At 33.8% G+C, this 16226-nt stretch overlaps 2 protein-coding genes across 14 annotated transcripts in view; one reads left to right on the top strand and one right to left on the bottom strand.

Moving 5' to 3' along the window:
* The window catches only part of LOC145945944 (uncharacterized), a 415644-nt gene that overhangs the window by 77509 nt on the left and 321909 nt on the right, over window positions 1-16226 (bottom strand). The window lies entirely within an intron of this gene.
* The window catches only part of LOC145945928 (neural-cadherin), a 197915-nt gene that overhangs the window by 56195 nt on the left and 125494 nt on the right, over window positions 1-16226 (top strand). For 8 of the 11 annotated variants that reach the window (XM_083055209.1, XM_083055207.1, XM_083055212.1 and 5 more), the window contains one exon: window positions 3672-3862. The exons of 1 other annotated variant lie outside the window; for it this stretch is intronic. In XM_083055209.1, the coding sequence (XP_082911335.1) occupies window positions 3672-3862 (191 nt within the window). Of the gene's footprint in view, window positions 1-22; window positions 946-3671; window positions 3863-5359; window positions 5551-16226 lie in introns of those variants that run through there. 2 more of the 11 variants (XM_083055216.1, XM_083055210.1) reach the window with 2 other exon arrangements.

Below are 16226 nucleotides of genomic sequence, written 5' to 3'. Positions count from 1 at the left end.
AATTTCTTAAATATGTGACTGCTAATTATCGATTTACTGATTTTGATGCGTTGATTAGTTTCCTAATTAATTTCTTTATCTGTCTATTTTTTTCGTTAATCGGTTTGTACATGAAAAACAAAGCCTAAATTCCTACTCTTCATTTCCTATTATGCTTTTAAATTATTCTACGTTATGTTTTTTCTACATCTTTCTACTTTAAATGTTTTTTTTTTCTTAAATATATTTTCTCTCTTTCTGATGTTTCCCAATTTTCATCCCACTCTCCCGGTATACCACGACATGACTGACAAAGAAAAGGAAAAGAATACGAAAAGTATTTTTTGATCGAGAGCGCTTTAGTAATGTATATATACATATACATATGTATAGATCATAAGAGAACTGTCCGTGGTGTGACATTTTTTCTTCTGTGATTGGGGCGGCATACCACTGTCGTGACGAAACGGGAAGAAAGCGAATGAAAGTGAAATAATAGTCGGAAAAAACCAAACGTGCGGATATAACTATCACTATCACGACGATTCAGAAAATAACGTCCATCGGTTTTTGAGTGTCGTTAAAAAACGAGAACGTATCAGACGAGGGGTCGTCATAGTTTTTTTTCTCCCATCCCCAGAGTTCGACATCCCCCATATATATAACCCTCCCCCCCTTTTCCCTTTTTCGAAATCTCCACATCTATCCTCATCAACAAACCTTTCACTCTCTCTTTCTCTCTCTTTTCTCTCACTCTGTCTCTTTATTCTCCCTCTCTTTTCCTTCCTTTTTCCCGATCCTTTCTCCTGATGCCTCTTTATCGCATTCTCGCTTGCATGCAAATGCCTGCATTGATTGATTTCGTAAAGGAACTAATTTCAACTTCTTATTGTTTATGTTTGTGTTTATTGCACCATTTACTTTCTTCGGATTTGATGATGAACAAAAAAAAAGGGCTGTTTTCCAGTAAGTAGGATCTATATTCTTGTGTTTCACATCTTGCATCGAGACACATTATGATGTGACAGCATTGTTACCTGATGCGCAAAAGAAAAGTATAATATTCGTTGCAAATACTAGAGCGCCTTTCCGTTCGATTATTTCAACATTATATCGTTTCGATGATTTTTTGCCTCTGTTGTTATTATTGTTGTCACTCGGAGACGTCACTCTCTTTTTTCTCTCTCTTTCTCTGCTCTCTTTCTCTTCTTGTCGCTCAATTTTTCTATAAATCTTTCTCTATCGTCAATCTATTCAAATGTTTTCGTTCGAAAAATTTTTTTTTCCCTTTTCACGCGCGTTATATTTTTTTATGTACATACACACGTGTGCTACCGCGCTATTTTCGCTCGTTTGTCCTGGTCTCGTACGTATTCGTAGGTGAAGGATGCCATTTCTATGCCTGGTATCCTACACCATCGGTGACCTATCAATTTGTCTTTCTCGCGATGCTGGATATCCGACGGACATTTGACAAGTATATATCGTAAATAACGGATGTCACTAAAAAGCTTAAATCTCTCTAAATTTGTCAAATTTGTAAGAGAATCTTAGCTACTTAGGTGATTAAACGAAAAAGTTAATATTTTAATGTGTAAGAGATTGAAAAGCTTGGATAAATTGATTTAAATTTACGTAATATTTGAATGATTTTTAAGAATTTATATAATTTACTGATTCGTATTATCAATTTGATTTAATAAAGTGAACTGAACTAACTTGCTGGAAACCTATTACATGACATCATATTTAATTTAATATTTATAATTTTGTATTATATTTCACACAATAGGCAGCGTCTATTTTTTTTTATGTAAATTTCTTAATAAAATAAAAAAGTATTTGGTTAACGTCCGTCGGATCAATGTTATACAAAATTCTGGAACAGCTTCAATAATTATTTTTAATGTTCCAGGAAGCCGATAGATCTCATTATTAATCTTATGAGATAGCAAGATTTCAATTATAGACAAACATATTCCTAAAACATTCATTTGGAGAAATACCGATCATAAAATTGGTTTCCAAATAATTAATATAATGCAATGTGTTCTTTTTGATAAAAATCACGATGTTAACCTTGTAAGCGGATGAATAGAATCTCAACAAATTTTATATTAAAAAATTAAAAATTAAAATTTCAAAATTTCAAAATTTAATCAATCTTATATAATTGAATTTAATTGTATCAAATTTTTTTAGTTATGTATCTGCAATTATATTTTTTATAATACAAATATTTTTGACTATAATTCTGTTTACCTCCAATATTACTATTCATCCGCTATTTTATTATACTAGATATTTTAGAATTAAAATACAATTGATTTTTAAATATAAATACTTGGATATCTCTACATGTTAATAGGAATTTAAAATATTCCAGAGAAAAAAATAATACTTGCAAATTAAATGAAAACTTTATTGTGTGCACAGAGAATAAAATTTAGAATCCCAGTAAAAAAAATAAAATGTATTATAAAAATTTATAAAACTTATATAATACAAATGAAAAGAAATATTAGTTGTAAGAAGATAAAAAAAATTATAAAAAGAAAAGAAACAATTCTAGAATATCTAGTATATTTTCCGCTTTCGTGTTATCTCGGATGAGCAAAGATAAACATAACACATTCGTTCCATGCAATCATTACTTGTAGCATTCAATGCAATTCTTGTGTATATGCACTTTTTCACGTTTCTTAAAATCTCAATTCTAAGATTTATTATTAAACGATGTTATGGAATTATCGAGATATCTTTGATAATCAAAATTAAACTAAAATCAAATACGTATCGCACGGACAAAAAATTATTTGTGCTAGTGACAATCAATTAACAATATAATTAGCAATGAGCTCAAATATGCAGACCTGTACATTCCACAGGTAAGTATAGTGTCACAACTACATCGTCTACACTCGCTTACGATTATTCGCAAGCTACTCATTATTGAAACTGATTACAGATTGCACATATTTGCGTATCGATATATTATTACTGCTTTATGTTAATCAACAGAAGTCGGCGATGTAGTACCTTCATCATTATTATCACCATCATCAACATCATCATTATCAGCATCATCATCGTCATCATGCTACGTCACGTGTATGTTGCAATTATACTCACAAAACTACTCATGAAAACTATTCACCTCATGGCATGTTTGAGTTCATTGCATAAATATCTTGTTATAAGTGATGCACTTTTATGATTTGAATTGAAGAAGAAAATTATTAGGAAAATTATATACATAAAATTCTCATCCGTTAGGAAGACGGCGAACTTATCACCGAAATAACACGCAATGGAATCCATCGAGATACCTACGAGACTGCACGGTCCTTTCTCTCTGTCTTTTACTTTCTATCTTTTTCTCTCTATCTTGTTTGTCTTTCTCTCTTCTTCTTCTTCCGTTTTCAATCTCGCTCGCGGAATAAAAAAAGCAGAAAGACCATCGAGTACTATTTCGTGTGGACGCGCTCGACGCCGAGTGACGCCTTAGCTCTATTCCAAGTAAAACTTCCAACAGAAAAAAAAGACGAAATCGGAAACGAGAAAAAGCAAAAAAAAAAAAAAAAAGAAAAAGAAAAAAGTATAAAAAGTGACGAAAAAAAATCACAAAAAAACCGCCAACTCCCGAAAAAAAAAGTGTTCTGTAAGTTGACGGCCCAATGTTTTGCCACTAGCGTGACAGCTATCGCCTGCGAGTACGGGCCTCCGACAGAGGGATGCCAGTCTTGTCCGCAGACGTGGACGTTGAGTTAGACGTCGTAGACAGAAACAATAAACCACCTGTGTGGGATGCGAATGTATACGGCCCCATTCACATCAAAGAAAATATGTCAGTGGGTACTATAGTGACGTCGGTGAAAGCCAGGTTTGTATGCCACGACATGACCGAGACAAGACACGTGACATGCCGTGCCGTGCCATGTAGTGCTGTCCCTCCTATCCGGTATCACTACTGATCGCGGTTTATAATTTGATTTTTTTTTTAAATTTTGTTTCGTTCCCTTCCTTTTTTTCCTTCAGTTTCACCTAAATTCAATTATTATTACTCGCGTATTCTATAAAATCGCCTTCGATTCCCTTTAATTGTTCGAATTTACTTTACGAATTCAAGCTAATTTCTCTCTTGATTAATGATATTCCTTCTATTTACCTAGTTTCCATTTTTGATCTTTAATTTAATTCTCTCATTAGATACACATAGAAATGCAAGACACACACACACATCATTTTCTTTCTCTCTTAATTTCTGGTTGCGGAAGCACTTATGGTTAAGCGCGGCGCGGTAAATCGCTAATTGGCGGACACTCCTTCTCCTACTACAACAACTTCTATTACTATTACTACTACCACTATCTCTTCCTAACATATACTGTAGCGAGCCGCGGCGATCGCTCTTCGACGATATTTGGAGGCAGCGAGTGTTCGATCGGGCAGTCAATCATTTCGGAAATATAATCGAGCTTTTTGATTTTCAAATGGAGTAGGTGAAACGACGTAAGACACGGTTCTCTAATTATCAAACTTACATATAAAGAAAAGTTATAAATTTATCTCGGGATTTTAATTATATTACATAATCAGACTCGCTCGATTTGAAAATTGAACAGGCTCTCGCTTTTTCGGCAAGGAGAAGAGCGACAGAAGGAACCGTGCGTCTTCAAAGATTCGACAGACACAGCGATCGCCGCGCGACAAATCGTAGCGGACATAATAATAATACGCAATAATAATTATTATAATAATTATGCGAACGCGGGAAGGCAAAGCGGGATTTCCTACTGGCGCCTCTCTTTCTCTCTCTCTCTTTCTCTCTTTCTCTCTAGCGTGCTAATATAAATGTATACAATAATTAGGCGAGGATGTAGCGAGAGAGATCCTGGTGCGTGCCCTTTTGCGTAATTAATTGCGCAGAATGCAGGTGTCCGGGGGTGTCGTCGATCGTCCATCCAGAGCTCATTCAGCTTCCGGCCTGCGTACGAGCTACACTAATACACGCATTCGTGCATTCGTCTCTTTCGCTGTAATACCTTTGTATAGCCGAAGGCATATATCGGCGAGGAAGTGCGTGCACGCATGATGACGCGCGTTCCAGGCGAAGGTTCGAGACCCGAGACCGGGGGGTGATCGCCAAAACTTGGGGGAACGCAAAGAAGAAAGAGAACACGCCCAGCTCTTCTTCCTTTCTTCTCTCTCAAAAAGAAAAAGAGAGAAAACGAAAAACACCATCGGACAAAGAGCGACGACATATGTCAACCAACGACGTTATTCTCCCACCTTTTGCCGACGAGCCTTGGCGCCTTGACACTAACGCCGTTGTTTTTTTTGTTCCCGTTTGTTATATACACGCGGTCTGGCCGCATAGCGCGAGACGTACAAGCTGGAAGCGATGGCCAAAGACAGGGGCTACCCACCCTTGTCGCGAACGGTGGAGGTACAGATTGACGTTGTGGACCGTGCGAATAATCCGCCCGTATGGGACTACGTAGTGTACGGCCCGATCTACATTAAAGAGAACATGGCCGTCGGGGCTAGAGTTGTGTCTATTAAAGCCAGGTCTGTCACACTGTCAATGCTCCGTGCGGCTCTCTGCACGAACCCGCCCTGCACGCAAATCTCGTGGCAGTATTGTTCTTGTGCACGTTAATTGATATTGTGTACGAATCCATATTACACGCATCTCGACACGTACAAACACACATACATACATGCACACAAGCATATATACCACTACTCGCTCGCTCGCTCGCATACATCGTAGAAATATACTTGTATATACAGGGAGAGGTTGAATCGCGAGAAACGTAATGTCGGATGTCGGAGTATATAATGAGAGGAGGAGAGGGTACGTGAAAAATACCGCAAGTTCTAGGATTGTAAATATTAGAGCGATGATTCTCGAATGTGAATTTAATGTAAAGAAAATTAAAGCATCGAAGTATTTTTTAAAGAGAGGCGGATAAAGAAATAATAGATAGCTTTGACGAGGATAGAGATTAATAATCATTCTTTTACATAAATAGAGGCTAATTAATTTCATCTTGATTATCACCATTGCAGATACAGAGCAATAACATTCAATAATTAAAATGTTTCATTGTACTAATACTGTCATTAAAATGCGTTTATAAATTCTAATTTTGTCCGCAAAACTTCATGTAAGAACCATTGCTTCAAATCGTATTCATATTCATTCAAAGATATATAAAATATATAATTGTTTTTAAGAAAAAATATGTAGTTGCTACTTGCAAATTATATACTTTTTCTTAAAAAAACAATTATGTATTTTCTTTATATACCAATTGATTTCTCTCATTATTTTGTGCATAAAAGTATGTTGAGATAAGATCATAAAAAATGAACATTTTACGAGATATTTTATATAAAATTATGTCAAATTAAATATCTCGTTATAACTATTCATTTTTTGGCCATCTTACCCTCATAACTTTTTATGCCGAATACTGCGAGGAATCAATATCTAAAAATTTATCTAAAAAAATTAGGACTTCATTTAAAAGGAGCTTAATTAAAATTCCAGATTATTAACTTTTTTCTGCCTTTCGAAACCTTTTATCTTTTGTATGAAATACTTTGTCGTTACAGCCACAGTTTCAGAGATATTCGACTAAATATTAATTAAAATGGAACACTGTATATATATAAATGCGTCTCGCATTCACCCAATACGCACACATTCTTAGACGCGATGTACCCTCTCTTTTCTATGATGCGAATAGTTATTTGCGATCGCGGTATCGGTCTAGTTATAGTGCTTCATTTTTTTCGACTTAGCGTGCAGCAAATGACGCGGTTGTGTATCGATTTCCCGCCGAGCCGATTACGTTCTCGAAACGTTTTGTTGCATCTCTCGACACGGGCAGATACAAAACCATTTTCATTCTCTCTCGCGGTGGAGCTTTAATCGATACCGCGGCGAGATTTAATTCCTCTCCGTCACAAGGTAACGAGAAGGCGCCTCTTTCTCCTATGTACACTTAAATTGAATAAACAAACGCGATCAAAGACCCTGCCTTTCACTCACTCGGAGATCGTGACTTGTAATTCGCAAGGATATATATATGTATATAAGAAACATTACTAGAGAAGAGGAGCCTGTCTCGACGCGCGTATTTATCACTAGAGCGCAATTTTCCGAACAAAGAGCGAGTCCCATTGTTGCTCCTGATAATCGACACAGGTAGAGCCGGCTATTATTGCATTAAATATTAATTGTTCGTCCTGCCCATTGTTGTCCTGAGAATTACTATTAATTCGCGCGAAACGTAAAGAACGGATACGGAAATTTTGTATCGTATCGTATTGTCGAAATGATCGATCGAAAGTCGATTAGCAAAATTAATTACAATCAAAAATATTAATTTATCTAAAATATTACAATTTGGACGATCAACTTTCGAAATACAATACAGCTTCGTATTATTTTTATTCTTTCACAAAAATTGAAAAAATATTCTCCGCCATCTTTTTTAGAGAGCCCAAATTTTCGAATAAAAATATAACTTTAAAAAAATATTGCGAACGAGTCGCGGGAGGAGGGAAAAAATAGAATCGACCGATGCATCTTTTTGTAACGAAAACGTAGCGAAAGCCGCGTCGAAAAAAAAAAAATGTTAGTAATGGGTGGTTTGCGCTTGACGTATCGCTTTTAACGGGTAGTCTCCCGGACTTTCGGCGAAAACGAATTGGCTAATTACATACGTACACGTATACGCGAGAAGTGCCAGGTGTCATCGTCACGCTACTGTCGCTACAAGATGGTATGCGCATTTTATTGTAATTTTACTGTACATTTTCGAACGAATTTTTTCCGTGTGTCGCGCCACACAAATATTCCCGGGGTGCTTATCTGGTCCGAACACGCGCCAATTTGATTTTTTACGGGTACTTTAACGGAGATATCCAGCGCTACAAGTTGACGCAAGTTTTGCTTCAATTTTTTTTTTAAAGAGCAAGAGATACAAAATTCTCTCTACTTATCTTCTTCTTTTTTTTCTCTTTTCGTGTAAGAATTATGTACAATTTAATTTCTTAATATTAATCAAATGTTAATAATTTTAGTACAATAAGTTTTTATTTTATTTAATTATTTTTAAAAATTTTAATCGTCTTAAAATAAGATAAAATGTAATAAAATAGATATTTCTCTTAGAGATGTTTGTTATATTGTATAAAACCTCTTATGTCACGTTAATTTCTTAGTCCAAATACAATAAATATTATTAAATATTTAATTAAATATTATTAAATTACATTAGATATTATTAAATAAAATTCTAGCGGATTTTCTCCAGTTGACACGAATTCCGGCAAAACCAATGTTAGCAACGTTAGTGACAGTTCCGAAAGATTAATTCCGATGAGTTTACTCGTTAGGACGTTGGTTTAATGGCAGTCGGAAAGGGATGCAGCAAAACGTTTCATTATTCGGCGTTAGTTTGGCATTTTCCGCCAACTTTCCTCATCAACGTCGCGACCACGCACACGAGTCTCGACACGCAGGGATATCATCGAATATATATACACGCGCGCGCGCACATATACATACACACATACTTTGACATCATCGGCCGATAATCACTTCTCTCTCTCTCTCTCTTTCTCTCTCGTCGGGAATTCGCGGCCCAGCAAGAAACGCATTAACATCAATTCGTGCCAAGCAGCGTGTTAACGAGCAATGGGTATTTTAAGTCACGTGTTTGTTTCTTGCGCTGCGATTCTAATAGCGGTATCACGTACTACAAAGTCATTGCCAGCTAATTTGACGAAAACTTTTCGCGACGGACTTAGACGCAGAACTTTCTCTCTATCTATCTACCTATATCTATCTTTCATACATTTGTTGTGTGTGCCGTAAACATATTTTTGGGCATGTTTTATACGAATAGATTTGCTTCCCCCTGAGAAACTACATATATATAAATATATATATTTATGTATATTTATATATACATATATATTATTGATTTGACCAACCATTGTCTCTCGTTTTTTTCTTCATAATTTTGTCTCTCATAATTTTTCACTCAATCGTGCGTGTCTCCTTTCGTTTTTGAATTATTCCGTTTTCACGCACCGGATTGGCTTTTTTCAAAATTTACTTTGGTCTCGTTTTTTCGTTGCTGTATATGCGTTCCTGCTTGGGACGTCTCGTCACTCTAATCATCGGTGATCGGAGTCGCGAGTCTGTCAAGTAGTTGTGGCCGTAAATGCGATCTTGAGCAATTATAATTATTTCCGATTTGCCTGACTTGAGACAAGTCGCAATATCGAGCATATACATATATATATTCAAGTATGTCATATGTACATACATACATATTATTTCGTTTCGACACTCACTGTTTGGTTATTAATTTTTTTTTTTTTTTTGTAAATCGTTACGATTCACAAAATCTTGGTTAGTCGCCAGGACACGCATTTAATTTTCATCCAATCATCGACATTACGTTCCATGAATGCCGTAATTAATTTTTGGGCATGTTTCGTCAATTGCTTCTCTTGCGTTAGGTTACGACGTGTGCAATCACGTTCCTCTGATTTTTGTTTCTCCATTTTTTTCTCCATTTTCTTCGAGAGCGTAGTGTGTTCTCGTAGTGTCATTTTGTCGGCGACAATCTTTTTTTTTCTTTTTTATTGCGTCGCTCGATAGCAAGTCGAGCAGACGATTTAGATTTGTTGAGTTGAGATATAGTTAGAGCATATTTTTAATTGCTGGAATCACCGTATCTCGTATACGTCGGACAGTATAGTGTAGTGTGTGATTTATATATCTTTACCTCTGCAATTAAAATTGAGCGAGCAAAAGCATTCGCTACAATTGACCGGCGAAATGCTCACGTATTGACTAGCGAGGATCTCTTTCTCTTTATCCTTTTCTTTTCATATAGAAGGGAAAGAGAAAGATATTATGGATTTATACACGAAACGAAAACAATTCTACATCCTTCTGGCGAGTGAGTTGACACCCGAGAAGGATCAAACTTTTCCAATATAATTTTATTGTCATAAAAAGATCATTTTTTTCGAGAATAATCAAATCAAATATCTCTATGTATCGAATTTATACGCTTAATAAAGATAATAAAGATTGCTTTATGTAACGTGAAAAAATTTTTCGATAAAATTGTATTGGAACTGATCAACGATATGCTCACGTGAACACTCATAATCACACATACAGGACACGCACATACATATATGGACACATTTGCATCGTCTCACCGCGCACCAAGGGTTCAGGAGCGGTTATGCACCGAGTGGGGATATATATAATATAAGATCTACATTCTCTAAACTTTGCCCTTTCTATACTATAACTTTTGACTACACGCGACTGTGCGACAGTCTTTTACCTGTACAAGCTCGCTTCTTGCCCACATACTTGACGTAGTTTGTTCGTGTATACACGTAACATGCGCACATTCACATACTCACTCTCACACGCAAACCTTCGGACTTTTAAGGGTCACGCTTATGAGCTATACTAATTCCTGTTTTACTAACCAACATTATCACGCGCGCGATATAAACCGCTTGAGGCGAACGCAATAATATCGTCCGTCAAACGTCCCGTCCACATATAACGAGCAATTAAAATCGTCAAAGCCGCCATTCGTCACGAGCACGGTCGCGCCATTAATTTCTGACAGTAATGTGAAAATTCTCCGAAATTAACATTCGGCTTCGATGACACCGCTAACGAGCAATCGGAATTAATCAGCGAAAAGTCGCACACGGTGACGTGGAGTTTATTTCATATGTGGCTCGATCGCTATTAATAAACATCGGATTAAATTTCGCAGAGGAGAAAAAAAAATGAGATTTTATATTCAAACGATCGATCGATATTAATATTACGAGCTCTCGAATGAGCTGATATTTAGCATCAAGTAATTTCACGTGTGAACCAATATGGGTAAATCGACATGATTTTTTTTAAAGCAACGAGACAATTTTTTTTGACCGTCCAATTTCCGCGAATTTTGTTTCATAAGAAATTTGTCGAAAACTACTGAAAGTTCAAAATGTGAAGATTGTGAGAGAAAATTGGATGAATAAAAATCGAAAAGAATTTCGGAGAGTCTGGGCACCTGCATGTTCACATGTGTCGATATAGATTTTAGAAACACATGTTTATAAGTTAACGTTATATTTTTTTCTATATTAATCTCCCAATATTACATTATAAAAATCGCGGTTGTCTTTAAATAAATTAATAATTTTATCTTTAAATACTTATATTGAAGAATATTAATCATGGCTAGTGTTAATGATCTTAATTAGCGCATACAATCGAAAATCGAAATATTAACATACGTGCTATCTCTGGCCATGTACAGTTTATAATGGCACTGGTGGTTGCAATTTTCCAAAGATGATAAACGTAATAAATGATGGCATTGTTAGAGCCTTTTATGTGTGATGGCTTGAAATTTGATCGAGTTTGTGCACTGTTTCATATCCCGAGACATTAATCGCGCGTTTCAAAGCTGCTCGATATTTTGCAGATATTAATCCACACTATATATTCCGCATTTTAAACGAATTTTAAATGAGTGTTGCAGGACAGCTTCGATATTGCAAAAATTATATTTTGAACGAAATTATCTCGCTACGGAATACTGAGTATAACAGCTTGGAGTCTCTGATAGTAGAAACCGTTATTTATTTGATATTCTATATAGTGTCCCAGATACTCTATTCCTTTTCATTTAATGACAAATTCTTTGGCAATACTGCAATCGATTTTATTTCGAAGAAATTTAATCGAAGGCTATTATCAATCACGTTTTTTTTAAATATTGATATTAAATATATTAGTATATAATATAATTAAATTACATTTTTAGTTAAATAAAAATGTCTTGGAATTGATTGACATACAAGATTTTTTGTTGGTCTATTTACAATAAATTTACTTCAACATGGTTGTTTATTTTATCGTCTAAAATAATTATACGCAATGAAAACTCAACTTGCAATCTAACAAGATAAAACTTAGAGTAATTTATTATAATATGTATTTATTTATAATATTATAATATGTTATATTTATATTAAAATATATTTCATCAATATATTCTAATATATTATATATACATATATTATAATTATTTATATATTATAAATACATATATATATTATAATAAATATATATTATAAATAGAAAGATCAATAAAATGATTGAAGCAAAAATCACAAGCGCTTACGCATATATATTGCTATTTTTATAATCGTGCGTGTTAAATTGAACATTCACATCGGGGCACTTAGTTCCGCTGGAAATGTATTTTGGAATTCAATATTGATCAGACTGTGTCGAGTTGTGTGCGTATGAAAACGCGATGCGCACATCGCGTACCGCACACCACTCAATTGCCATTTTTTTTTCATATTCTGTTAAACTGCGACAAAGTATCCTTTGCGATTTTTAATGGTCGAAAACGTCCACGTGTGTCAATATTACCGTCCATTCGTCCAATATATCGCGTTATTCCTCGTCACCGTTGCTGGTCGCGTTTGGCGCTTTTGGCGACTCCATGGATTTTTGCACGACAAACGTGAAAAAAAATGTAAAAAATGTATCGCGCGTTTATGGGTGGCGGTAGTAAATGAATCACTCATACTATTTACGTCTTTGATATCTGTTTTATCCGTTTCGCGAATCCGGGAAAAGTCGCCGTATATGTGCGAGTGGAAATAAATTTGTTTAAAAAATATTACACGAGAACTTTTTATCGAAATATATCGATTACATAATTAACAATTTTTTGATAACGTTTATTCTTGGCACGTTAAAGATATATTGCATATAATAAAATTTCAATATTTTATATAAATTCTTTCTTATAATATTGTGAAATTATATATTAATAATAAAATTATACATTAATAAATTTAATAATAAAAAAATTTAATAATAATACTAAAAAATTAATAATAAAATTATACATTAATAAATTTTAAATATTTTACATAAATTTTTTCTAATATTGCGCAATAAATTAAAAATTACGTTAGAAATTATGAACAGAAAGTTACAAACATTAAAATTTTCACTGAGGAAAATAGAATAATTCAATTTAGTTCATTAATAATGGAATTATATTTATATATCGTTTCAACGTTAACATACAACTGTAAAAATGTTCAAATAAATATGATTCATGAATTAAAATCCCGTTGGCTGTTACTCTCGGAACGAAATAGATAGTATCACATGGATTTTATGTTAGACCAGAAAAATATGGTTGATAAAAGAAAAAAAAAGAATGCTATCGGGATTAAACATAAAATACGTCGTGCCATGCCAGTTTTGCCGTCTCTGGTAGAAAGATGCCAGCATTTTTCACAGGAAAATCCTTCCATCCGTACAAAAGTGGCATTTTCCGCAATTCGGAGATACTTTCGCCTATTTAAATAAAATTGGTCGTAAAACGTATATTCGCGGGAATATTTCTGCTACATTTTTCAAACATAATCTTTTTACGCTTTAATGTAATTTCTAGTAAATCCGAATATAAATTCGTTTCGGATCGCGTTCGAAAGAGACGTCTCTCGCTTCCAGGACGAACGTGACTTAAGATCTCTGGACGACGTTTTAAGAATATATCCGTGGGAAATGATATTTTAATGCTGAAACTCACTTTCCATTCCAAGTTAAGCGACGAGGACAGGAGAGATAGTGCACGTCTCTCGCAATATCTTGGTCTTCGAGCAAACTTAACATGGCGACGGATTCAAAATGTAATACGGCGCGACTTAAATGATTGAGCTCCGGGCGAAACACGAGCACTTAACAGATCTTTGCGTATTCACAAACGAGTTCGTTTCGCTAACGCTCGAGGAGAACGATGTCTGAGGATTGAATCTTTCACAGATCTCATTAAGCATGATATACAATGGCTGGAGATGTTTGCTACATTTAACTCCCCCGAAATCCAGTATTTATATCTGCACCGACGAAAATGTTTAATGATACGTTTAATTCAATTTTTGCGGGATTGCTTTATCTACATAATTTTATTTATATTGTGGAAATTATATATTATGTTTAAATATATCGGAGAGAGACATTTTTTGAAGTAGAAAACATAAATGACAAAGGTAGATCGCGATATCAAACGCATTAGTATTATTTCACGATTCAACAAAGAAATATATATTAATTAATGTCTAACATAAAAATATATATTAAATTAATTATAATAATATGCAACAAAAATTAATAGACATTTCATTTTTATTCTCGCGCTCAAGATTTTACTTTCTCTAATAATATTTATTTCTTATTCTAGTATCTTTTGGTAGTATATTTGCAATATCCTTCCAGCAAAAAGTAATAATTTCGTAATTGACATTTATATTGGCACTTTGATATCGTTCGTAATTTGCACATAATAAAAGAGGCAGTCTGAGAGTTAACTTTTATAAGCAGCCATTATATAACGCGCTCAATACAAAGTCTGAATTACCCGGAAAATGAGAAAATTATCTTCATATAATAGAAATTATATAATATAATAAATCATATAATAGAAATTATAATAGAAATTATGCAATAATAGAAATTTGTGTATTTTTTCCGACTTTGGAGATTATTCTTTCTTAACATAAATTTAATGAGAGATCTATTTAATATTAAAATTTAATAGTTTTAAGGAATAAAGCTATTTTAAAACGCGAAAAAAAGACGACACAATTTAATCTTTCAATTATTTTCGAATTACATTCGTCTATAAAATAAAATTTTTGCCGAGGAAAAATCTCGAAAAACTCGCCTAAAAATTTATTTTTCTTTTTTATTTCTATTTCATTTCCTCTTCTTAAAACATCTTATATATATAAAATGTTCTCCGAATTAACCGTAATTTTTAATAATAGATAATTATTTTCCGAATTTAAAATTAATGTTTCCCCCAAGAACAAAATTTTGGAAGATTTATTTCAAAATTTTTAAATAAATATCTCAAGAGATAGTTAAATTTCATAAATTAAATAATTAATCGAGACAATATTTCTTTATTTAATTTCAAAAACTAGATTAAAACGCTTATTTATACTAATTAAAAAATTCTATTTTTGTTTTCATGATTTAAAAATTTTTAGAGTACTCGAACATTTTACTTGAAGATAAAACTTTACATTGCTCGCAAGAAAACATTTTGGTAATAATTAATTATTAAAATTACGGTCGATGATTTCGGAACATCGTACGGAGATGTCAACGACGTCGCGCCCGTGTTCGAGTTGACAAATGGCGTTGTCAATTTCGGTCGCGTGTCCTCTGAATCAGGGAGGGATTCCTCTCAAGAGAGCAAAATCCTTCCTATCAATGGACATTTCGTGGATGTCTAACGGATGACACGACAGCTGCGTATACGCGGTGCGTCATTCGTACGCGCGGGACAAGGAAATGCACGCATCACACGCACACTAGACACATAATAACACACACACACACACACACAAACGCGTACATAGACGACAAACGATCGAACATGTAATAATCGAGCATGTAATACAATCGTGAGATACGTTCGATTAACGAGCTAAGCTCAAACACATGAGAATTAATTATACTGAATCAGACTGTTATGAATCTTCAGGGAGAAGGATTAATTAAGAGAGAAATTCTTGTAAAAAACGATCCTTGATAAAATCTAATTTGCTCAAAACGAATTAATTTATTTGTTTTTTTTAAGACAAGTATAATCCAAGAAATTAATTAAAAAATGTTTGAAAATGTTTAAATTTATTCCAAGATTAAGATAATTGTAATGTATCTCATTTTACGTTTAGGAAAATTCCAAAACATCAAATTCTAATTTCAAAGATTAAAAATTATAAGAATTTTAATTATATAAATCCAAAATATATAATATATATATTATTAAATTCTAATTATATATAATTCTATTTAATGTAATCATTTCTATTGAATACACTTGTGCGTTTTCGAGAAGATAATTAATTTAATTGATTCAAATCGAATTAGAGACCAGGCGATAATGCGCAATTGAAATAATTAATCTCAAATAGAGCACTCTGCAAATCGCAAATTAGTAAATAAAGACCAATTGCAGTTAATGAATTCTACGTAACTTTTATTGATCCAAAGCGCGATAATCGCTCTTTGAAACGAAATTTCCAAGACAAAAGTTTATCCTGCATCTTTTATCCGATACTTAATCACGAGATTAATT

This window comes from Prenolepis imparis, unplaced genomic scaffold (assembly GCF_030444845.1).
Source record: "Prenolepis imparis isolate NDT839.2.m4 unplaced genomic scaffold, iyPreImpa1.0 SCAF_15, whole genome shotgun sequence".
Lineage (NCBI taxonomy): Eukaryota > Metazoa > Arthropoda > Insecta > Hymenoptera > Formicidae > Prenolepis > Prenolepis imparis.
Note: the sequence above shows the minus strand (reverse complement) of the source record. Positions and strands in the feature narration are given on the sequence as shown.